A 24,004-nucleotide genomic window follows, 5' to 3' on the forward strand; every position below is an offset into this window, starting at 1 on the left:
TCCAGCTGTACTAATCGTCAACAGCAGGCGTGTTCGGGGAACCGGATTAGCGAGCTCACGGTTAGCGCGATGGTTTGGTCTTGGATGTGTCATTTGATCTTGGATGTAGTAAGCGACGTACGAAGAACAGGCCCCAGAGCTCACAGTCTTCAAAAGCTGCAAAGCTGGAAGGAGGCAGTGGTAGTAAACCAGGGAAGGATGATACAAACTCAGGAAATTACAGGCCTATAACTTTAACATCAAATATCTGTAAAGTAATGGAGCAAATGATTAATGAAAGATTAATGTAAAAATAAATCAAAATGAGGTTGTTGTTTTTTTTCTTTTTAAAGGGAAGACAAATACAAGTGAGGACTGGAAAGGCTTACTCTGAGAGGTTTCCAGTCGAAAACGATACACCTCAAGGGAGCGTAGTGTTATGTTCTTAGTTATTTTAATGATAAATGATGTTTTTAATGATATAGAGGGTGGGATAGGGCTTTTGCTTTTTGCTGATGATGGAGCAATATGGAAGAGAGGGAAAATGTAGAGTATATTGTAAAGAAACTGCAGGGAGCAATTGGAAAAGTTGAAGAGTTGTGATATAAGTCTGGTTTTAAATTCTCAGTTGATAAGGACAAGACAATGTTTTTTTTTTTTTTGTTTTTTTTTGTTTTTTACAAGGAAAAGAGTTGGTGAGGATGTCAAGCTTAAGTTATATGGTCAAGAATTAGTGAGTAAATGTAAGTTTGAAGCTGTGGTTTGATGAAAGGGTAACATGGGGTGTACACATTCAGAAAGTGTTGGATAAATGTAAAAAAAGATTTAAAAATAATAAGGTGTTTAGTTGGGAGGGACTGGGGAGCAGATAGGAAGTCTTTGAGGGCCATATACACTGGGTTGGTTAATTTGAACTGGATCAGTTAGACATCGGTCAAAGAGTGCCATTACCAGCAATACCTCTATGTATAATTCCTAAATTCACATTATTGGACAAGAAGAATAAGGATAGGGCATTTATTTTAAACTCTCATACAGTACAGGCTTACATTGATATGTTCAAATATATACAGATGCATCAAAGAATGCAGCCAGTCAAACTGGTGTAGCAGTTGTGATCCCGGAGTTTGTGGTTGAAATGGGGAAAAGGATCAATGATGGACTTTCAGTATACAGGGAGTGCAGAATTATTAATTAATTATTAGGCAACGTCCTTTCCTTTGGCAAAATGGGTCAAAAGAAGGAATTGACAGGCTCAGAAAAGTCAAAAATAGTGAGATATCTTGCAGAGGGATGCAGCAGTCTCAAAATTGCAAAGCTTCTGAAGCGTGATCATCGAACAATCAAGCGTTTCATTCAAAATAGTCAACAGAGTCGCAAGAAGCGTGTGGAAAAACCAAGGCGCAAAATAACTGCCCATGAACTGAGAAAAGTCAAGCGTGCAGCTGCCAAGATGCCACTTGCCACCAGTTTGGCCATATTTCAGAGCTGCACCATCACTGGAGTGCCCAAAAGCACAAGGTGTGCAATACTCAGAGACATGGCCAAGGTAAGAAAGGCTGAAAGACGACCACCACTGAACAAGACACACAAGCTGAAACGTCAAGACTGGGCCAAGAAACATCTCAAGACTGATTTTTCTAAGGTTTTATGGACTGATGAAATGAGAGTGAGTCTTGATGGGCCAGATGGATGGGCCCGTGGCTGGATTGGTAAAGGGCAGAGAGCTCCAGTCCGACTCAGACGCCAGCAAGGTGGAGGTGGAGTACTGGTTTGGGCTGGTATCATCAAAGATGAGCTTGTGGGGCCTTTTCGGGTTGAGGATGGAGTCGAGCTCAACTCCCAGTCCTACTGCCAGTTTCTGGAAGACACCTTCTTCAAGCAGTGGTACAGGAAGAAGTCTGCATCCTTCAAGAAAAACATGATTTTCATGCAGGACAATGCTCCATCACACGCGTCCAAGTACTCCACAGCGTGGCTGGCAAGAAAGGGTATAAAAGAAGAAAAACTAATGACATGGCCACCTTGTTCACCTGATCTGAACCCCATTGAGAACCTGTGGTCCATCATCAAATGTGAGATTTACAAGGAGGGAAAACAGTACACCTCTCTGAACAGTGTCTGGGAGGCTGTGGTTGCTGCTGCACGCAATGTTGATGGTGAACAGATCAAAACACTGACAGGATCCATGGATGGCAGGCTTTTGAGTGTCCTTGCAAAGAAAGGTGGCTATATTGGTCGCTGATTTGTTTTTGTTTTGTTTTTGAATGTCAGAAATGTATATTTGTGAATGTGGAGATGTTATATTGGTTTCACTGGTAAAAATAAATAATTGAAATGGGTATATATTTGTTTTTTGTTAAGTTGCCTAATAATTATGCACAGTAATAGTCACCTGCACACACAGATATCCCCCTAAAATAGCTAAAACTAAAAACTACTTCCAAAAACATTCAGCTTTGATATTAATGTGTTTTTTGGGTTCATTGAGAACATGGTTGTTGTTCAATAATAAAATTATTCCTCAAAAATACAACTTACCTAATAATTCTGCACTCCCTATACACTGCAGAAATGCACACAATACTATTAGCTGTTCAGTGGGTAGAAGACATGAGGCCATTAAAAGCAGTCATTTGTTCAGACTCAAGATCGTCATTGGTCAGTCCTCATCATGGACAGCTCTAAGACTCCCTCATAGGACCCCCCACTTCCCTTTTGTGACTTTGAGCTCGAGCCCTAGCTCATGTGGTGACTCTTGGTGCTTAACCTTTTTCGTTAGTATTGCTAGTAGAAACTCATAGTATTGTTTCTTAATTTATTGTGTCTCCTTAGAAATGTTCACAGCATTTTCGTCAGCACTGCTAATAATAGCTCATAGTATAGTTTTATAGTGTCCTTCCTACAGTCATGTTCATAGTGTTTTCCTTTAGTGCTACTGATAGCATCTCACAGCACAGCCTCATAGATTATAGAGGACTTCTAGTGATTTGGTGGTTCATGAAAAGTTATGTGCTACCTTGAAAATTTGTATTGTCCTCTGAGCCGGTTATTAGGTCAGGGTCAAATTTATTTATATAGCACATTTCCAGACAGACGGAAGTCGGAAAAGCCATTTAATCCTTTAAAGGATTAAATAGAGTCAGAGGCACGAATGGTAGCAGGAAGACTAGGGATGGGTACCGGTATCCGGTGCCATGATGGCACATAAACGGTAGTAACCAGACCGAAAAGCAGCGCACATTTCGGTGCTTTATTTCCGTGCTTTTTTTTTCCTGAGCTGTGATACACTTTAGATTCTAGCCAATCATTTTACGTTTCCGAGGATAGTAGGCGGGTCCAGGTACGTACGTTCTTTTAGAGCAGAGCTACAGATTAAAAATGCCCAAGGCGAAGCGGTCAAAAGTATGGCTGTACTTCACAGCAAAATATACAAACTCAGCAGCCTGCAACAAGTGCTTTAAGCTGATACTGTGATACTGTCAAAGGAGGTAACACCTCAAATCCGATGAAACACCTGCCGACGCATAGCGTTTTTTTTAAAAGCCGAGAAATGCGCCGTATTTGATAGCTTGCTGCGAGACCTCACACCGTGCACATCTACTATGGGTGTGGTGCCTGTTATCGGACCCGGAGTTAGCAACATCCCCCAAAAACCCGAAGAGTAGAATCCTGGCCCCTAGCCCTGCCAGTGTAGCAGAAATGATGACAGATGATGATGGCAGCAGCAGCAGCAGCCGTTCTTCTCTGAGTGAGTAGCTAAATGTTGTTTGTGTGTAATTTACGTTGAGTAGGCTAACCACGTTATTGCATTAATGCATGTAAGGTGAACTAGCAAACATCATCATAGTTACATGCGGCTGTCTTCTTGTTTGATGGCAGATACTCCCTTCACCCTGGCCAAAAAGGCTAAAATGACCAAAGAAAAAGTGGAAAACAGTTAAACATGAGAGGTTTTTGGACAAAATTTGTGTTTTTCCATTGTTTAAGCACTGCTTCCATCCAAGAGTGATACCATATATGCCCCATAGCTGCAGAAAAGGCTAACATTGTTATCTTTTTACAAAAAACCAGCTGAATATGAGGTTTTTGGACTAATTTTGTGTTCTCCATTCTTTAAGCACCGGTTTGAGCACCGTTTAAGCACCGGCACCGTTTCAAAAGTACCGGTTTGGCACCGGTATCGGATAAAACCTAGACGATACCCATCCCTAAGGAAGACTATTCCAGAGGTTTGATGCTACAGAGGCAAAAGCACGATCACCCCTAGTTAGGGCTGGGCAATATGGCCTAAAATTCATATCGCGATATAATTTGAAGCACGTGCGGTAACGATATATATTGCGATATATTCTTTTCTTCTGTATAACATATTTTCCACACTATAAGGCACACTTAAAATCCTTTAATTTTCTCAAAAATCGAGAGTGTGCCTTATGTATGAATTCTGGTTGTGCTTACTGGCACTTCCGAGCCTTTTCCTATCGAACGCCAGATCCATCACCCACAAACTTGACGAATTGGAGCTACAGATAGCCAACACAAGCTTTGCACGTAACTGCAGCATTATTCTTATTACGGAGACGTGGCTTCACCCGCTGATTCCCGACGCTGCAGTCGAGTTAGCAGGCCGCACGCTACACCGGCATGACAGAAACAGCAACTCAGGTAAAAGCAGAGGAGGGGGGCTATGTGTTTACGTGCATAACGAGTGGTGTTGTAACAGCAGGATCATTCACAAACACTGTTCTCCTGATTTGGAGGTTCTGGCAGTCTCGTGCAGACCTTTTTACATCCCGAGGGAGTTTACAGTAGTTATTGTGATAGCTGTTTATATACCGCCGGATGCTAACGTTAGCACGGCTCTCAGCCTCTTGCTCAACACCATAAACAAACAACAGCTTGCCCACCCCGATGGGGTTTTTATTGTCGCCGGCGACTTTAACAAAGCGTGCCTAAAGACTGTGCTTCCTAAATTTGTCCAGTTCGTGGACTTTGCTACGAGAGGAGAACACACTTTGGACCATGTCTATTCAAACATCAGGCATGCTTTCAGAGCGACACCCCTCCCCCACCTGGCTGGATCTGACCACCTCTGCATGTCCCTCACCCCCACCTACACCCCCCTGCTGAGAAAAACAAAGCCCCAGACAAAGACAATAAAAACCTGGCCTGAAGGAGCCCTTTCTCAACTGCAGGACTGCTTCTCAACAACTGTATGGGATTTATTCTCCAGCCACAACCTCCAGGAGTACACGGACACTGTACTCTCGTACATCAGGAACTGTGTTGACAATGTCACCGTCAACAAAAGGGTCAGGGTGTTTCCAAATCAAAAACCCTGGATGAATAGCGAAGTGCAATCCCTCCTAAAAAGCCGCAACACTTCCTTCAAGTCAGGGGACAGGGCTGCGTATAGGGCGGCCAGGGCAGACCTGAGTAGAGGCATCAGGAAAGCTAAGGCTGCCTATAGGAGGAGGATTGAAGATCACTTTGCTGACAACGACCCCAGAAAAATGTGGCAGGGGATCAATCACATTACCAACTACAGAAGCAATAACCAGGCAACATCTAGGACTGATGCCTCACTGGCTGAGGATCTAAACCGTTTCTTCGCCCGCTTTGAGACGACCAAGCCCTCAGCTGCCACACCACTTCCACCCGCCCCCAGCACTGGCACACTAACACTTAGGGAGCACCAAGTGAGGTGTGTTCTAAGGTCAGTGAATCCCAGGAAGGCGGCAGGTCCTGATGGAATACATGGAAAGGTTCTCAGAGCATGTGCTGACGAACTGACTGGAGTCTTCACTAAAATCTTCAACCTTTCCTTGTCATCAAACACCGTCCCGCCCTGCCTCAAAACCTCCACCATCATCCCCATCGCCAAGAAGACAGCTGTGGCCAGCCCAAATGACTACAGGCCTGTTGCACTTACGCCTGTAGTGATGAAGTGCTTTGAGAGACTGGTCTGTGAGCACATCAGGGCCGGTCTGCCTCCCACTCTGGACCCCCACCAATTTGCCTACAGGACAAATCGTTCCACCGAGGACGCTATCACCATAGCGCTCCACACTGCGCTGAGTCACCTGGAGCACCGAGGAAGCTATGTGAGAATGCTCTTTCTGGACTTCAGCTCAGCATTCAATCATATCATCCCGGAGACCCTGGTCCAGAAATTGTCTCACCTGGGACTCTCCACCCCCATCTGCCTCTGGATCAAGGACTTCCTGACAAATAGACCACAGTCTGTCAGACTCGGCCCCCACCGGTCCAGCACCATCACACTCAGCACCGGGTCTCCACAAGGATGTGTTTTGAGTCCCCTCCTGTTTACGCTCTACACATCCGACTGCTCCCCTACCCATCTCTCAAACACCATCATAAAGTTCGCGGATGACACCACAGTGGTTGGACTCATCTCAAGGGGGGATGAGTCGGACTACAGAGATGAGGTCAACAGACTGACTGAGTGGTGTTCAGTTAACAACCTCCAACTGAACACCACGAAAACTAAAGAACTTATCTTGGACTTCAGGAAGGGCAGAGCAGACCCGGCCCCACTTTACATTCACGGGAGCTGTGTGGAGAGGGTACACTCCATGAGGTTTCTGGGCGTGCAGATATCTGATGACCTCTCCTGGACTGCAAATACTACAGCGGTGGTTAAAAAGGCCCAGCAGCGTCTCCACTTTCTGAGAGTGCTCAGGAGGAACAACCTGGAGGAGAGGCTGCTGGTGACATTTTACAGAGCCACCATAGAGAGCATCATAACGTACGGCATAACAACATGGTATGCAGGGTGCTCAGCTGCAGACAGGAAAGTACTGCAGAGGGTCATCAACACAGCCCAGAAGATCACTGGCTGCTCTCTGCCCAGCCTGGAGGTCACTGCAAACTCTCGGTACCTCAGCAGAGCTGGCAATATCATCAAGGACCACTCTCACCCCAGCAACCAACTGTTTGAACTATTACCGTCAGGCCGACGGTACAGGTCACATAAAACCAGGACAAACAGATTCAGGGATAGCTTCTTTCCCAGAGCTATCACCGTAGTAAATAAGCACAAAAACAATTGAACCTATTCCATACCTATTCCATACCGTCACTGTCATTATATTATGCTGCTATTCATACTGTCATTATATTAATGCTGCTATCCTGTATATATTGTACATACTATTGTTTGAGTACTTACGATTGTTTTGTTTTTTTTGTAATTTTTATATTTTACATTTATATTTATTATTGAAACTTGCACCAAGGGAGTGGCACTCCAATTTCGTTGTACTCTGTACAATGACAATAAAGGCTATTCTATTTCTATTTCTACCAGGTGCAGAGGCGGAGCCAGACATTTGAAACACCCGGGGCTTAGCCCTAAAGGGTAGTATGCATGTGGGATTTTTTTTTTTTGGGGGGGGGGGGGGGGTTAGAAATGACTGAAAGATTAATAGGCTCTGTTTTGAGTTTTGTTCAAAAAAGAATGACTTCATATAGGGAAAAATACATATCACATATGCAGGACACCTTAAACTAGTTTTTTAATTAAGCAGCAAGACAGAACAAAGTCAGGGCTGCATCAAGACACGAGGACTAAACCCCAATTCAACCAGACCCAGAACTGATCCGGAATTAAAACAGGACTACAACAGTTCAAAATCAGGACTACTGAGGACTTAACCAAGACAGAACCACAATCAGAACTAGATGATAGTAGCACTAAAAATCATCATAGACCTGCACTACACTTATTTTTTTAATTCTACCAAAGTCCACTATTTAGATTGAGAAAAGTTTATATAATTATTTAGCCTTGTTGTGCAAACAAGCCTGCATAACTTAATAAATGTAGAATTTGAAAAATATTAAACCTAAAAAGAAACACTAGGTACGAGATACACGAGTACCTATGATACGGTGATACTTTTGGTAAACAACCATTTGACTAACATGTGTGTCTCACCTGCTCTTGTTCTGTCTCTGTTTTGTCCTCATTCTCCATCTCCCTCTCTGTTCCTCTCTCTCCCTCTTTTTGCTGACAATCATCAAATATACAGTTGAAACCAGATATTTACACACTCTTCAGATCAAAACACACTTTTTTAATTGTAACATCAAATCAGACTAAATGTTTATTTTTTTTTATCAATTGATAAATATAATTGATAAATATATTATTTATCAATAACATATTTGTTAACTTTAAGAGTAAAGAGAGAAACTATCTGTATTTCTTAATTGTAAATGGCACCAAATTGTATTCATAATTGAATATGGAGCTCCACAATTCTTTTTCTGGTGTTTTGGTTGATATCTCTTAATTTTCCCATTTCAAAGAAACAGGCTCTGTGTTTTGCCTTATATGCATCCACAGGTGTGCCACCAATTTACTCACATGGACTCTACTAACCTATCAGAAGCTTCTTCAGCTCAGAATGGAATCGTCTGGAGTTTTTCTTATTAATTAAGAATAAACTTAGTGTATATGTACTCCTAAATTTGATGAAAGTGATAAAAATAGAAGCTCTGTCTCTCTTTATTCTGACATTTAACAAATTCAAAAGATATTTCAATATTTATTTATCCAAAACAAGTTTACTCTAAATTGATGTTGTACAGTAAAAAAAATGTTCTTGTGTTTTCCATAAAGTGTATGTAAATATCTGGTTTCAACTGTGAATATACTGCTGTGTATTGAAGTTCCTCTTGTTTTGCATAGAAATATACTGAACAACATACAAAGCATAATATATAAAATACTACCAGAGCTTTTTTTCTTTGAAAGAAGCCCCTTATGTCCAGTCTTGTATATCAGTGCATTACTGAAACCGATTTATTTAGCCGTGGAGGGTAACAACTGAAAATATGAAATAAACACACATGTAAGCTAAGACTCTCTAAAGAAACAGCATTGTTGTTGTTCGGCTTTTCATTTCGCCATTTGTTGATTCACTTGAAGAGCAAGTAATGTAATATTGGTCAAGTGATCAGTTTGATATCAATCTTTCGTGATACACCGTCATATTTACATTATTTGTACGGTACGAATGATTTGCTTTGGTACCTGGTCAAACTTAAGCTCTCCTTAGTATGGCTGGCTCCGTTTCTCCAACAGCGTACTCACAGGCAGCAGCTGCCCCCGCCCTCTCGCTCAGTCGCTTAGTGCCTGAGCTCGGATCATACCAATATCAGGGGGGATTCACGCACAGTCGTAAATTCCCACAGTGTGCACTATGTGCTTCGAATATTGTGTGTACTTTTAGTTTTATACAGTTGTCAGCCAGACATCTAACTATGAAAAAATTACACTCCAAAAGACCCCGGGCTTCTGACAAAACATCCGGGGCTTAAGCCCAGTAAGCCCCCCCCACGCTCCGCCCCTGACCAGGTGTAACAATTAAGTTTAACATCCAGGCATCCATGAAAACAGAAGTTGTTAAATTTAACAGAGTTAGAAGTTAACAGGAAGTTAGCTCGCTAGTTTCCACCTAAACATGACATAGCATGTTCTGACTGAGAGATTTTTGAAACTAATTAAAACGTACAGCTCTGCTACCACTTCCAAAATAATGAAGACAGAAAACTAAACAGCAGTGGCGTTTGCAGGGTTACTGAAGTTGGACTACCTGGTATATAATGTTGTGCTACATGATTGCTAGCGACACAGCTATGTTAGCATAACATTAGCACAGTGAAGCTGGAGGATGAACGCCAGCTTTTTTCCACTCGATAAAAGTTAACGTGAGGGATTCTGGTGGTCAGGGACAAATGCAATCACATAGCAGGATGCTATACACGGGCCAAACTTCAGTCAGGAGAACAACTGAGCTCATTCATCCACAATACAAGGTTAGTTATTAATATACTGCAACATAGAGCAGCTGCGAGAGAATTCAACATTAATGAATCAATGTTACGGAAGTGGAGGAAGCGCAGTTTTTGGCTTTCCCCATATTTCAAAAGTGCTTCATCTCTTTGCTATGACTGTCGCCCGGCATAATTTGCAGATGATGATTGTTGTAGCCACTGCGATGCTTTCGACCAAAACAGGCGCAGCTTGATGACATCATCAACATGCGCTATCGCTATAGAGCGGTATAGTCAAAATCTCTATTGTTGGCCAAATTTATATCGTTTCTATCGTATATCGTTTATATCGCCCACCCCTACCCCTAGTCTTCAGATGGTGCCTGCGCTGGGCCAGAAGTAACTGACCAGATGATCATAAAGAACGGCTGGAAGTATAGACACTTTGACCTTGGAAATTTGGCGCAACTGGAAAAGGCCAGATTTAACCATTGAGGAAACCTGTTTATCCAGCTTAAATGAACTATCCAGGCAAACACCTAGATTACTTACAGTATCTGTAAGAAAGCAAGCAAAGGGACCAAATCGTGCAGCTAGCTGGTCTCATGGAGTGTGACTTTCAAACACCATAAGCTCAGCTTTCTTCTCATTTAAAATGAGAGAATTTCAAGCAGTCAGGCTCAATGAAGCTGGCAGGTCATCAGACAATTGGAAACAGATTTGAATGTCGTCAGGATAATTGGACGTTATTGGACTCATCTCGGACGGGGATGAGTCTGCCTACAGGAGGGAGGTTGAACGTCTGGTGTCCTGGTGCAGCCACAACAACCTGGTGCTGAATGCCCAGAAGACAGTGGAGATTATTGTGGACTTCAGGAAGCACACAGCCCCACTCCCCCCCCATCATCCTGACTGACACCCCCATCACCTCTGTGGACTCATTCCGCTTCCTGGGTACCACCATCACCCAGGACCTGAAGTGGGAGCCCACCATCACCTCCGTCATCAAGAAAGCCCAGCAGAGAATGTACTTCCTGAGGCAGCTGAAGAAATTCAACCTGCCAACACGGACGATGATGCAATTCTACACTGCAATCATCGAGTCCATCCTCACCTCCTCCATCACCGTGTGGTACGCTGGAGCCACTATCAGGGACAAACAGAGACTGCAGCGTGTTGTGCGCTCTGCTGAGAAGGTGATTGGCTGCAGACTCCCATCTCTGCAGGACCTGTACACCTCCAGGACACTGGGGCGTGCAGCTCGGATCTCAGCTGACCTTTCTCACCCTGGACACAGTCTGTTTGACCTGCTCCCCCCAGGCAGGAGGCTCCGGTCCATTCGCACCAGAACCTCTCGCCATAAGAACAGTTTCTTCCCCTCTGCTGTTGGACACATGAACAATAACCGTATGACTGTTCCCACCACTAACACATGACCCTACGCTGTGTTCACTGCATCATTCCATGTTTGGCACTGATCACCACCTGCACTCATGTATATATCTATCTACTTAGCACTTTTAATTCTTATTCTTATTTATTTATTTATTTTTTCATGTCTATTTAAGCGTAATTTATGACAGTATGTTTGCACTGAAGCACCGCAGCAATTTCCTAATGTTGTAAACCTGCTCAACATTTGGCAATAAAACCCTTTCTGATTCTGATTCTAACAGTGGTAGGAGATCTGATATTTGTCAAAGATAGAACCCAGGGGTAGCATGTACAAGGCAAACATTAGCGGGCCCAGCACAGACCTCTGTGGTACTCCACAGTAAACTGGGGCAGCGGCGGACGAGTAGCAGCCCATCATGACAGAGAAAGTCCTACCCGAAAGGTAGGATTTAAACCAATTAAGGGCAGAATCCTTGATGCCTATAACATGTTCCAGTCTCTCTGTATGGACATATTGCAAATCAATTTCTCATCGGGGAAAATAAAAGTTACCGTACCATTGACAACATATATTTAGGATTTATATTTGTTGCTGTTAAACTTATTTTGTGTAATGTTGAAATCTCCCAATTCTTTGAATCTTTAGGCTGAAGGAAGGACAATACTCGGTGTATTTATGCTCAATCAACAATCATTTATTTCCATACAATTCAACACTTAAGAGCATAAGGACCATCATGATGGGGAGACATGCCTGAAGAGGGTCACAGCAAGTCTCAAAATGGTGACGGGTTGCTCAGCTTTTTATAGTCTCTAGTGGCCCCCATCTAGTCGTAAAAGCCAAAACATCACATTCTTTCTCTGTTACAGCGCCTAAGTTATGACCTCGGCAGTTGTTTCTCTGCTTTCTGTAAGGTGGGGGTATGGAATGTGGTCTGTCTATCTCCCCTGTCTTAGACACAGAGTCTCCTGCTTACAAGCTTCTCTTCATGATTCAACAATTAAGTATGTAATACATTCACAGCAGATCAAGGATACAGAGTGATGCACACTTATCTAATAAACTAATATGTGAATATGTTCTGTTAACTCAAAAGTATAATGAGAACTAAACTACATACAGCTCACACACTCTATATTAAAGGGTATAATATGATCTACAGCAGTATCATACTTCAACTACTTTGATTACATATATAAGGTAACATATAATAACAGAATAATCTAATAGTAATTAGTAATTTAATAAGTACATTCATGCTTATAGTTGAACTAAAATTATTTTATTGCATTCGTGTTGGCTTGGTTAACTAAAACTGAATCCCTGTGCCTTAAAGGCTCGGTTTACGGTTAAAATCCCAGCATCAGGAATTTATGCAAATGAGTGCATGCGGTGCAGGTGGGGGGAGAGTTTTACTACGGTTTTCCTACCGTAGTAAGTTTACCGTAGGATAAGTTAAACCTGATCACTCCAGTAAGAAGATTTGCAAGCTGTGGAATAAATGGCTTAAAATATGGAAAATGTTTACAATTTTTAAATAAGTGCTTGTTTTGTGTAGCACACAAGTCTGGATTATAAATGATGTATCAATATTTTTCCTCATAAATAAGAGGTTTAAAAAATCCCTTTATTACTTTATAACTTAGCACTTAGTTCCTCCTACGCCGAGCGGCGCATCGGGCAGCTAGTGTTCTCCATCGATGTCGGTCAGCAGTGACTGCTTCAGCTTCGTCCCAGGCAATGTCGACAGTTCTCAGATCGTCCATAAATGTTCGACGCCATGTGGTCTTTGGTCGGCCTTGCTTTCGCTTGCCAGTGCGTGGACGCCATGTCATGGCAATCTTAGCTGGGCGATGAGGGGGTAGGCGTAAAATATGTCCCGCAAAGCGAAAGCGCCTTTCTGCAACAACATCGGCTAATGGGCGGGTGCCTGCTCTTCGTAGGACCTCCTCATTTGTTATTCGGTCCCGGTAGGAAATTCTCAGGATTCGCCGCAAGCCACGTTGTTGAAGCACGTTCAGGTGTTGAATAATTGCACTTGTTGAGCGCTAGGTTTCACTAGCGTAAAGTGCAGTACTTTATAAATATTACTTTATTTATTTTTATATGCCAGTTCAATTCATTGCCATAACATAAGTGCTCATTCTTTCAGAAAAGAAAAATTGGGCCAGAAGAACCTCAGACCTGCAGCTGAAGCTCAAACGGTTAACATGAAAGCTCTACCACATCTCCCACCTGAAGTTTTGATGTTGGTGTTGAGTTACCTGAACACAAAAGAAAAACATTTAGTCTGCCTCTGCTTCAACGACCTCAAAAACTCATCGACCAACCATCCCTATGGAAGGACTACACAGTGGTGTTCTTCAGACGGCCAACACCTCCTCCCAGCCCCCCTGCCCCGATGGCCAGCAGAGAACAGGGGTGTGTGAAGACCCCCAAACCTCCCTCCTCTCGCTCATGTGTAGTGTTGCTGCGTGTTGTTCTAAGGTGCATTTAAAACACAGGGGAACATGGTGCTGCTGCCAGAGAGCAGCAGGTGTTAGCATGGCCCCTCCCGAGAACCCTCAATGTCATTTGGCGTTTCTAACCTCAATCAATTTTGTTTGCACGTCACCATTCTTCCAGTCAAAGTATGATTGGAAATATTTTCCCCGTTCCATGGTTACTTGAGTCTGAGAAATGCTTTTATTGTTATTATTATTATCATTATATTTATTTTTAGCAACACACTAGTGTAATCCATGGATCTGTAGCTATTGTGATGCTTCATAGTATGAAATGTCAGTGCACCTTCTGCTGCAGAACAACAGCATCCTCGTTTTTCCCAGGTGTAACAAAGAACTCAGTCAACTTACTAGATGAATTTTTGCCTTGCACAACCTTTTATGTTTTTCTGTGTCCATGTAAGCAACAAGATCTCCGGCACCTTTGTTAGACACGCAAACGTTATGTGCCAGCTGTGCACACAGTGCACTACGCCTCCCATTTATTCCGACCGGGATGGTACGAGGGAAATTTCTTTTGCAGTTTGTCTGAAAAGATGCACTTGCGCTTTGGCATCGTTTCAGTGCGCCGTTCCGCGCTCTGTCCCGTGTGTGAACGCGGAACAACCACTTTGGGGATGACGTTGCACATATGGGTCCTCTGTAGGCCTGTAGGAAAACCCGGACATTTTCATCCATCTCGAAAATCCCCCCGGACAGAACGTGAAAAGTGGACATGTCCAGCGAAAAGAGGACGGTTGGTCACCCTAGACTAGGAGTTTATTTCAGTGCCCAAGATGACTACTTCAGTGTACTAAAATGTAACACGAGGAAATGGCAGAAAATCCTCTTGAGGTCAAGTGCACTGGTATATTGTGTGGATCTCTGTAATGGTTTATATTGACATCAGCAAATAAGACATTTTAGGCGCTCTTAACCTGTTATCACATTAATGTTGCTCTGACGGAATATTTATGGGGCATAGATATGCCCCCTCCTATGCAAACTTATACATGAGTCAGTGGGAACATGAGGCCCTTGCAAAATGCCCTCAGAAACTAATATTCTACTTTTTTTGGATGACATCATAGGGGCTTGGTCTCACGGTGAGGAAAAGTTTTCTGAATTTATTGACATCCTAAATAACCATCACTCCTCTATCAAGGTCAAATATGAGTTGCATCCTGCACAGGTGAACTTTCTGGACACAGTGTTTTTGGAACAACTGGATCCAAATTTGAAAAAGGTTTCTACTAAGGTTTATTTTAAACCCACAGATTCTCATGCCCTTTTACATAGAAGTAGTTATCATCCAAAACTCACTTTTAAAGGTATCATAAAATCGCAAATTATTAGATTCTACAGAATCTCCTCAAAGGATTCAGACCTTCAGGATTCAATCGGTACATTATTTCGGAGTCTGAGAAACAGGGGTTATTCCAGAAGGTTTCTTGGAGCAATTAAAAGCAGTACTCTTGCAGGGCTTAACTCTAACACGACGAATGCAGGTGGAGCCTTAGATGATTCAGGGGAAAACTTGACTCAGAATCAGGCCCAATTGGGGGAACCGAGCAGATTCATGCCATTGGTAACTACTTATTCATGCCCCTATTTACCGTTACACCATCAATTTAAAACAAACTTTAATTACAGGGTAATTTCAGCTCATAGGAGAAACAAGAACCTAAGGGACATGCTTGTTAGAGCTAAATTACCGGAACAGATAGGGAGAATAGGATCAGTGAAATCTGACCATTGGGCCTTCAAACCAAGAAAGTTTATGTACAATCCTCATGGACAGACAGGGGCACCCATTCTGCAGAGAACGACCTTGAACATGAAAAACATCATTTACTGTATCTCGTGTGAAAAATGCCATCGTCTCTATGTGGCTCCATGCAGATTTTGGGCTGCTGAAAATAACTTGTGCTAAAAACAGATTTTTAAAGTTTAAAGTTTGCAGGCCTCTGAGTTAGCAGATATACAGTGATGGACTGCAGATAAGATCTGTGTAACTCTGATGAGATTACAAACCCTTTGGTGCTGTAGAATATTCAGTTATTACAAGCTTGAAATAAACTCTTTTAAATGAAACTTTTAGTGTTAACTTTTTAGGGTATGAGTCTTCCTCTGCCACTTTTCAGTCTGGGGTCCCGCAGGGCTCAATTTTAGGGCCTCTGCTTTTTTCATTATATTTACAGCCCCTGGGAACCATCCTCAGAAGGCATGGAATATCCTTCCACTGCTATGCTGACGACTGTCAGATCTATCTGCCTCTGAAGCAGAACGATGCCTTCTCTATTAAGCCACTTTTAGCATGTCTAGAAGACATTAAATCTTGGATGTCCCTAAACTTTCTAAGATGCAATTCCAGCAAAACTGAGGTCATTCTGTTTGGTCCTAGTGGACCTTGTGAACCCTCCGCTATTGATTTGGGACCCCTGGCAGAGTATTTTAAATCTGTTGTTACAAACCTGGGTTTTAAGATGGACAGTGATTTTAAATTAGATAGTCAAATTAGGGGTACTGTCAAGTCCAGTTTTTATCATCTAAGGCGCTTGGCAAAGATAAGACCTATTTTATCTCAGCCGCATCTTGAAACGGTAATCCATGCTTTTATTTCATGTCGTTTAGATTACTGTAATGCACTATATTGTGGAGTTAGTCAGCATCTTCTCTCTCGTCTGCAGCTGGTCCAAAATTCAGCTGCACGACTTTTAACCAGAACTCGTAAAAGAGAGCACATAACTCCCGTCCTGGCTTCACTCCATTGGCTGCCTGTATATCTTAGAGTTCACTTTAAAATTCTCATGTTTGTGTTTAAATGTTTAAATGGTCTTGCCCCAACTTACCTCTCTGAGCTTCTGCATCCTTACTCACCCCCCAGGTCTCTCAGGTCAGCTGACAAGCTGCTCCTGGAGGTACCCAGGTCCAAGAGGAAGCTCAGAGGGGACAGGGCCTTCTCTATTGCTGCTCCTAATCTGTGGAACAATCTTTCCCAGCACATTAGAGAGGCCCCTTCACTGTCCACTTTTAAAACACGTCTTAAAACTCATTTTTACTCTTTGGCTTATGACACAGTCTGACCCTGATTTTATTGTTTTAATCTAATGTGCTGATTTTATTGTTTTAAATGTGTTTATATATATATTACTTATCTTATATTATTATTACTATTTTTCTCATTTTTTTTAACATACTCAATGTATCATGTTTGGCATGTCAAGTGTACAGCACTTTGTGTTCAGCTCGTGGCTGATCTGAAAGCGCTATATAAATAAATTGCTTGCTTGCTTGCTTGAAACATTGAAAATATTCTTTACTTTGATTTCTATTTAGCTAAGAAAAATTGACAAAAATGGCTGGCTCAGTGTGACTGGTGTTGTTTACTAAGTCTGTTTAGTCGTTTTACACAGGAATTCTTCATGAACACAGTGGACATATTGCAGCAAAAGCAATATGTCATGGTGGACTTTCAGATGCAGCCAACAGTTACGTATAAGAAAGAGAAAGGACATGAAACAGTGAGTGGGGTGTGGAGACATGTAAGTGATGTGATCAAGCAGTCTGGAACACAACAATGGAGTGATGAGCTTCAGCTTCAACTTCATCGACAGTTGTTGACACACCCCACTTGACTGATGATGTCAACAGCAGACAAATAAGAGGATATACAGGGATTATTTTATTGACAAAGTCATATGTTAATTAAGTACCAGCAAGCTTTTAAAGGGTCACAGACCAGGGATGGTCACTTTGCTTTGGCCCTGTGTGTGTGCAGGCTGGAAGAGCTTCTTCATCTGCTTCTTACTGGATTTGAACTTTTCAGAAACTCCTGCAAGGTAAGGATTATTCTCTGCCACAAACTATAATTTGCTGTGTAGTTCAAGTTTACCTGTTGTAGCATCTCTGCTGGTTAGATGTACTGCAATGCTGTTTTCGTCAAGTTAAGCATTTAAAGTATGGATAGATCTTTACTGACCTGTTTTAAGTAATTTTGGGAGTGAAAGTGGTTTTTCTGTTAAAACACATCTCAGATTATCCTTCATTTGTTTCTTTTTGGCTGGCTGTAGGGAATTAATGTGTGCATGAAATGCTTTGTGAAAATAATCTAGGATTGTAATAATAATATGACTTTTTATATCCACGTTTCATGAAGCCAGACTGAGTCAGAGATTAATTTATTTGTTTGGAGATGAATACAAGGAGGCCTTGTTTTCAGTGACTCACAGGCACAAGCAAATTTCACCTCAACAAGCTTCTTTAAATTCACATGGCAACCCACAAGGACGTTGGGATAGTTATTTCATATTACAGTCTTGATGGAGGTGTGAGGCTTGCCTGAATAGTTTGGGGCAAAAATAAACACCTTTTACATAAAAAAAGAGCTTAAGTGAGGTCTTGGTCGTTTTTTGTTTAGTCTGGATTGTAAATTGTTGTTGTTCCCTTTCCAGGTGCTCCTACATTTCAGCGAATCAGTGTGATTACTCAGGGACAAAGGACTATTAATTGTAGGTCTGCGGCCTCTGCATTGGTTGAATTTGTGTAAGGAATTGAAGTGCAATGGCTCAAACAGTCAACATGAAGGTCCAGGAGCTACCATATCTGCCACCTGAAGTTTGGGTTTTGGTGTTCGGCTACTTGAACACTGAGGAAAAGCACACAGCCCGCCTCTGCTGCAGACACTTCAGAGATCTCATCGACCACCCGTCCCTGTGGAAGGATTATACAGCAGGACTCTCCAACTTTCCCCGCTACACATCTGGATTCTGGGACACCGTGCAGTGCCGTGGGGTCAGCCGTGCCACAGTGCGACATTTAGGATCCAAAGATTGGAAAATCCTCAGCAAGTCCCTCCCATCACTCAACACCATTGTCTGTGTGAGGGAACGGCGATATTACAAGATGAAATACTTAGACAACCTGTGTGAATTCCCCAACCTGACGAGTCTTGGGGTACGAAACGCCACCTGGGTTGAGCCGTTACTGGTGCAGTGTCAGAGTCAGCAACTAGTCGAGCGGTTGACTCACCTCAGCGTCTGCAACATTCAGATGTCCTGCGACGACAGTGTGGCGTTCATCAATTGCGTGTCACGCTTGGTTAACCTGGAGTACTTGCTGTTCCACCAGCAGGAAAGTGAAAGGCTTGAGAGGATGATGCCAGTGCCCTCTTGCATCTTCCACAACCTGCTGCTAAGCCTGAAGAAACTCAAACACTTATCCTGGGGAATGAAAGGGGAGCCACCAGTGCCACTGCCCAACAACTACTTCTACCCACTGGACCCAGAAAACCCAGGTAAGCCAGTCTCCTGATTATATTTTACACTTGCAAGCATCAGAACCAATACAGTCACTTTTTACACCTTTGACAAGAGCTTTTCATCAAGAAAATACAATATTTTCTTGACATTATGCCTTAATATTGGAACAAAACCCATCATATTGAAGTCAGTTGAGCTGCACACATGCTGAATTATTATATATATTTCACCTCTGTAATATTCTTGATGTTTATAATTGAGCGATTTGTATATATTAGTGCTATTTCTTAAATTTTGGAAACTGTACTGTACTTGTAATATATTGTATTATTTAATTAGTTTAGTCTATTACTGTTACTATCTTGGACCAACTGTAACCCACATAATTTCCTTAGGAATTATTATTCTGATTACATTCATAAATACATATTATTCTGATTAGTATTGTGAGCACACAGCCTGTTGTGCAGTATTGTGTGACTATGCTAAACTTAACTGACAGAGACTAAATGTTTAGCTAACCACTTCTTTTATCCTGTAGGAGAGTACGGCGGCCCAGAACTGATCTCTTTGGAGTTAGTCAATTACACAGAAATCATCCTGTCGGAGGACGCGCTGTGGGGTCTGACTTCACTCAAGTCGCTTGCTGTCCACTACAGGTACCCCTGGGATGGTCTGCAGTGCAACCTCTATTCCTGGCTCAGTTATCTGCAACAGCTGGAATCACTCTCAATCATTGGTGAGTCAAAACATGCATTTAATCTTTGTAATGTGTGTAAGTGTGTGTAGTAAGCAAAAATCTGTTGTCTTGCATGCATCCTTTTTTTTTTTTTTTTTTTTAAGTGAAGCTGTGTGAAGCTCCAGGCCAAAACTGTTTTCTGTAACTTCTGTCCTGTCGTTTCTTTCCTTATAGGAGGGACTTTTCTTTCCTCTTATACGGAAGACCTTCCACGCCAGATGACCAGTCTGACACTGCGAACATCCACATGCATGTGCCAGATGAGCTCCATTGCATCTCAACTCCAGCGAGTTGAACATCTGGACATAGATCAGAACCGCTATGATGATTGTCTCTGCAAACAGCTTCCTACACTGTTTCCTCAACTCAAGACTCTCAGGATACGGTATGCCCAGCAGATTTTTATTTATATTACTATTACAAAGTAAAAGTTCCATTTCAAATTCAAATTTTATTTGTCACACACACACACACAACCATACACAGTATGACATGGGGGTGAAATGCTTGTAGCTGTACAATGCCTGACCATTAAATGACAGAAAAAAAGTTTTACAGTATTTACAATTTACAGGTTACTACAAAATTTACAAATTAACTTAGAAATTTACAGTAAAAAATGTGCAAATAGCAGAGGAGATTATAAAGATTATAAATTATAGGAAATGTGTGGTGGTGCGTGTTGTGATGTGTGTGAGAGTCCAGTCTTATAGCGATGTGTGTGGGAGAGTCCAGTCCTACACCTGGTTCAGGCCCCGAATAGCCTGGGGGAAGAAGCTCCTCCTCATTCTCTCTGTTTTGGCCTTAAGGGAGCGGAAGCCCTTCCCAGACCTCAACAGTGAGAAGAGTCCATTGTTGGGATGGGAGAGGTCCATCATAATCTTCCTAGCTTTGGTCTTGCACCGCTTGGTGTAGATGGACAGCAGGTCAGGGAGCTCTGATTGAATGATGCGTTCGGCTGAGCGCACCACTCTTTGCAGATCTCGTCTGTCCTGCTTGGTGCTGTTCCCAAACCAGGTGCAGATGTTTGCCGTCAGGACGCTCTCGATGGTGCAGGAGTAAAAGTTCTTGAGCACCCTCAGTGGCAGATGGAAGTCTTTAAGTCTTTTGAGGAAGAAGAGACGCTGACGGGCTTTCTTAACCAGGATGTTGACATAAACCATTTGATGGTTTATGTGTGACCTGCAGCATCAAATCATCTCACTTGAGAAACTGACATAATTTACATTTTGCTGCAAATGAAGCTTTTCTCTGTCTTGATTTCTTAAGTACAACTGAAACACTACAGAAAATCGTCTCAACAATTTCCCATTATGGACCTATCGTTGCCAACACGCAACTAGAGCTGACGTTTTTTTTCCCTGTCTTGTCTTCTGTAGCTTCCACCGTGAGGAACCAACAAGAGACCTATTGTTCCTCAACAAGCTGCGACACCTGGAGCGACTGGAGCTGATCAAGAGACAGACATACATTCTTATAAGTGACGAAAACAAAACTTGGCCGAGTCCATCTGTGGAGGGACTGATCAAGGAGCTGCGGGAGATCTCCGGGAACAGGTTCAGCATCATGACCACAATGCCCGAAAGGGACGTTTTGCAAGAATGCGACTGCATTTGGGAAAGAGTGGAAACACGATTCTAATCCTGAGGAGTGCAAAGTGAACAATACAAACAAAAATTATATTATTATACAGTTTTCCTCCAGTGCCTCATGTGACTAACTGACTGGACTTTCATGTAGATGCAGCAGGTCCTCAGTTCTGTAACTGTCAGTAACCCAAGGACTCACAATGCATGCAACACTACCTGTCACTACCAAATAAATGAAGGTCAGAGCAAGAAGCTGCTGCTTTGTTGCTGCAGAGAACTTTACACATAGTTAAAATGATGTGATGAAATATTCTACTGGTTTTTTTTAAAAGGTTTGGTTCAACCATGTTACGATGAGAAATTCTCTGGTTCTGTGAGTGTTTATGATGTTTTTTTTTTCGATCAAATAAAAACTACTTTTCATGAAGAACTGTATTATTGTTTTTCTGTGAATTTAGTTATTATTTCATTCAACAGCTTTCAAATCAAAATACAGACCTCCAAGTGATTGTATAGAAAGCCTCCCTCCTCAGAAGGACATTATCAGTGCCACGCTCATGGCTAGCTGTGGAAATTCAGTTCACTTCACTTTTTTCAGCAAAAAAGACAGTAATAAAAAGAAACCCAATCACAACGACCCTGTCATGGTCCGGGTGAGTGCTGGTTTTTCCATTGTACCAGTGTTTCCACCTTGTCTACTTGGATTGGCAACACCTGTGTCTATGGGGATTTAAGACCAGGGCCCTATTTCAGGAAGCCGGTTTAGTGCAAAGTCTGACTAAGTATACCCTGAGTTAACGAAAACTCTGGTTTTTCGGTTTCACAAAGCGAGTTCAGCTGAAGCCTGAGTGAGTCACTATGACGACACACTCCGTGAAGCTAACCTGCCCCCTAGCAGGTTTACTACAACTAACCCTGACTGTCCCCGCCTCTTTGTCGGAAACCTGACAGTAGGAAGTGTCAGACATGGCGTGTCCCTTCCTTGAAGAGCCAGTAGATCTTGAAGCCCAAATACTCCGCAGAGCTCTCCGCCGGGAGAGAGTGATCAGAGCGCGTATGGACATTTTATCATTACCTGATGATTTCCTGTGCGAACGTTACCGTTTCTCAGCACAATCAATAAGTTATTTGGATAATATCCTCAGGCCATATATTGCGCATGTGACACATCGCTCAGTCCATTACATATTCTTTGTACCGCACTCCGTTTCTTTGCAAACGGGAGCTTTCTGTACAATATTGGTGACGCTGAGCACGTTTCCAAGGCTACCGTCTGTCGGGCAGTCAGGAATGTTACAGTAGCACTGAAACGTCTCCTGCACTCGTTTGTGGTGTTCCCCGGTCACAGACCCACAAGATTCATCAAAGAGGGATTCCACAAAATTGCAGGTATCAGGATGAACAAAACTCAATGCATGATGTGGTGATACGTGAACTACCACTCAAATGGTACATAAATTTCCAGGGTTCCCAGGCGTGATTGGCTGTATAGATGGCACCCACATTCCAATCATTGCACCCTCAGCAAATGAAGGAGACTATGTGAACAGGAAGTCCTTCCACAGCATCAATGTACAGGTACATAATTCCCTGTAGCATTTCACACCAACAAGTGATGGCATCATGGTAATGGATGCTAATATGTGTTCTCTGCACTGGGTAGATCATATGTGATGCTGCCAACATCATCACAAATGTGGAAGCCAAGTGGCCAGGCTCTGTACATGACTCACGAATCTTCCGGGAATGTACACTGAGCACCAAATTTGGACATGGTGGGTCGAAGTAACTGTGAAATATACAGAGACCAATTGCCACAGGGACGTTTGCACTGACATGTATTCTTCTGTCCTAGGAGAGTTCACTGGCCACCTGCTTGGTGATAGGGGGTACCCATGTCTACCCTATTTGCTCACCCTTTACCCTGCCCCTGAACCGGGCCCACAGCAGCGTTATAATCTGGCCCATTGCAGGACACGGGGCAGAGTTGAAATGACCATCGGAATGCTCAAGGCCCGGTTCCAGTGCCTTCGTAGACTCAGGGTCACCCCAGAAAGGGCATGTGACATCATTGTGGCATGTGTGATCCTACACAACATTGCCACGATTAGAGGTGAACACTGTCCAGCTGAACCAGACATCAGCAGTGATCCACACGATGAACATCCTGACCCACCCACGAACGTACAGGATGGAAGAGCAGTCAGAGACACCATATGCCACAACCATTTCCTGTGACCCGTCACCCCAACATGTTACATGACAAATACACAGATACTGTGGTCAACTGGCTTTATTGGTCACCCTGTATGTCCTGTACACAAAGTATAAATGCGTATATTAGTATGTTGTACAAACACTGACATGATTCGTCCATCTATGATCACTCCACCCACCCTTAACTGTTGTTCCAGCAGTACAATCTCCAGCTTCGACTTTTGGATCTGCAGCTGGAGGTGCACCATTTCCATGTCGCACTTCTGTATCTTCCTGGCCAGATATGTCTTATACAGCTGCTTTACAGGGAGCTATTGCAACAAAGGACATAGCATTGGCATCCATAGTACATGCCTACTTAGGTTGGTTGTAAATCAGTGCTGGACAACCCACTGTGGTAAGGTTTGTTGTAGGAGTGGCTGGACCCTCTTCCTCTTCATTTCCAGCATCACTCTGCCAGGGACATAGTAAGTCCATGGTGTCATCATAGTACCACATTGTAGTCAGTTGTTATATTTTCCACTGTACGCTGT

At 42.8% G+C, this 24,004-nt stretch overlaps 1 protein-coding gene and 1 long non-coding RNA gene across 2 annotated transcripts; both read left to right on the forward strand.

Annotated features, from left to right (window-relative positions):
- The first annotated feature begins 18,228 nt into the window (after positions 1-18,228).
- Positions 18,229-21,306, forward strand: LOC146564648 (uncharacterized). Its single transcript, XM_085290410.1, has 4 exons — positions 18,229-18,961; positions 19,468-19,665; positions 19,840-20,050; positions 21,045-21,306. The coding sequence occupies exons 1-4, from the start codon at positions 18,229-18,231 to the stop codon at positions 21,304-21,306; spliced, it is 1,404 nt and encodes a 467-aa protein (XP_085146536.1).
- Positions 21,307-22,680: 1,374 nt separating this feature from the next.
- LOC146564649 (uncharacterized) lies at positions 22,681-23,157 on the forward strand. Its single transcript, XR_014894296.1, has 3 exons — positions 22,681-22,832; positions 22,918-23,029; positions 23,110-23,157. It is a non-coding gene; the product is annotated as an uncharacterized LOC146564649 (long non-coding RNA).
- The last annotated feature ends 847 nt before the right edge of the window (positions 23,158-24,004 follow it).

This window comes from Mchenga conophoros, linkage group LG11, assembly GCF_057382185.1.
Source record: "Mchenga conophoros isolate Kocher_MC1m ecotype Shallow Benthic linkage group LG11, M_conophoros_male_GT1.1, whole genome shotgun sequence".
In the NCBI taxonomy this organism is placed as follows: Eukaryota; Metazoa; Chordata; class Actinopteri; order Cichliformes; family Cichlidae; genus Mchenga; species Mchenga conophoros.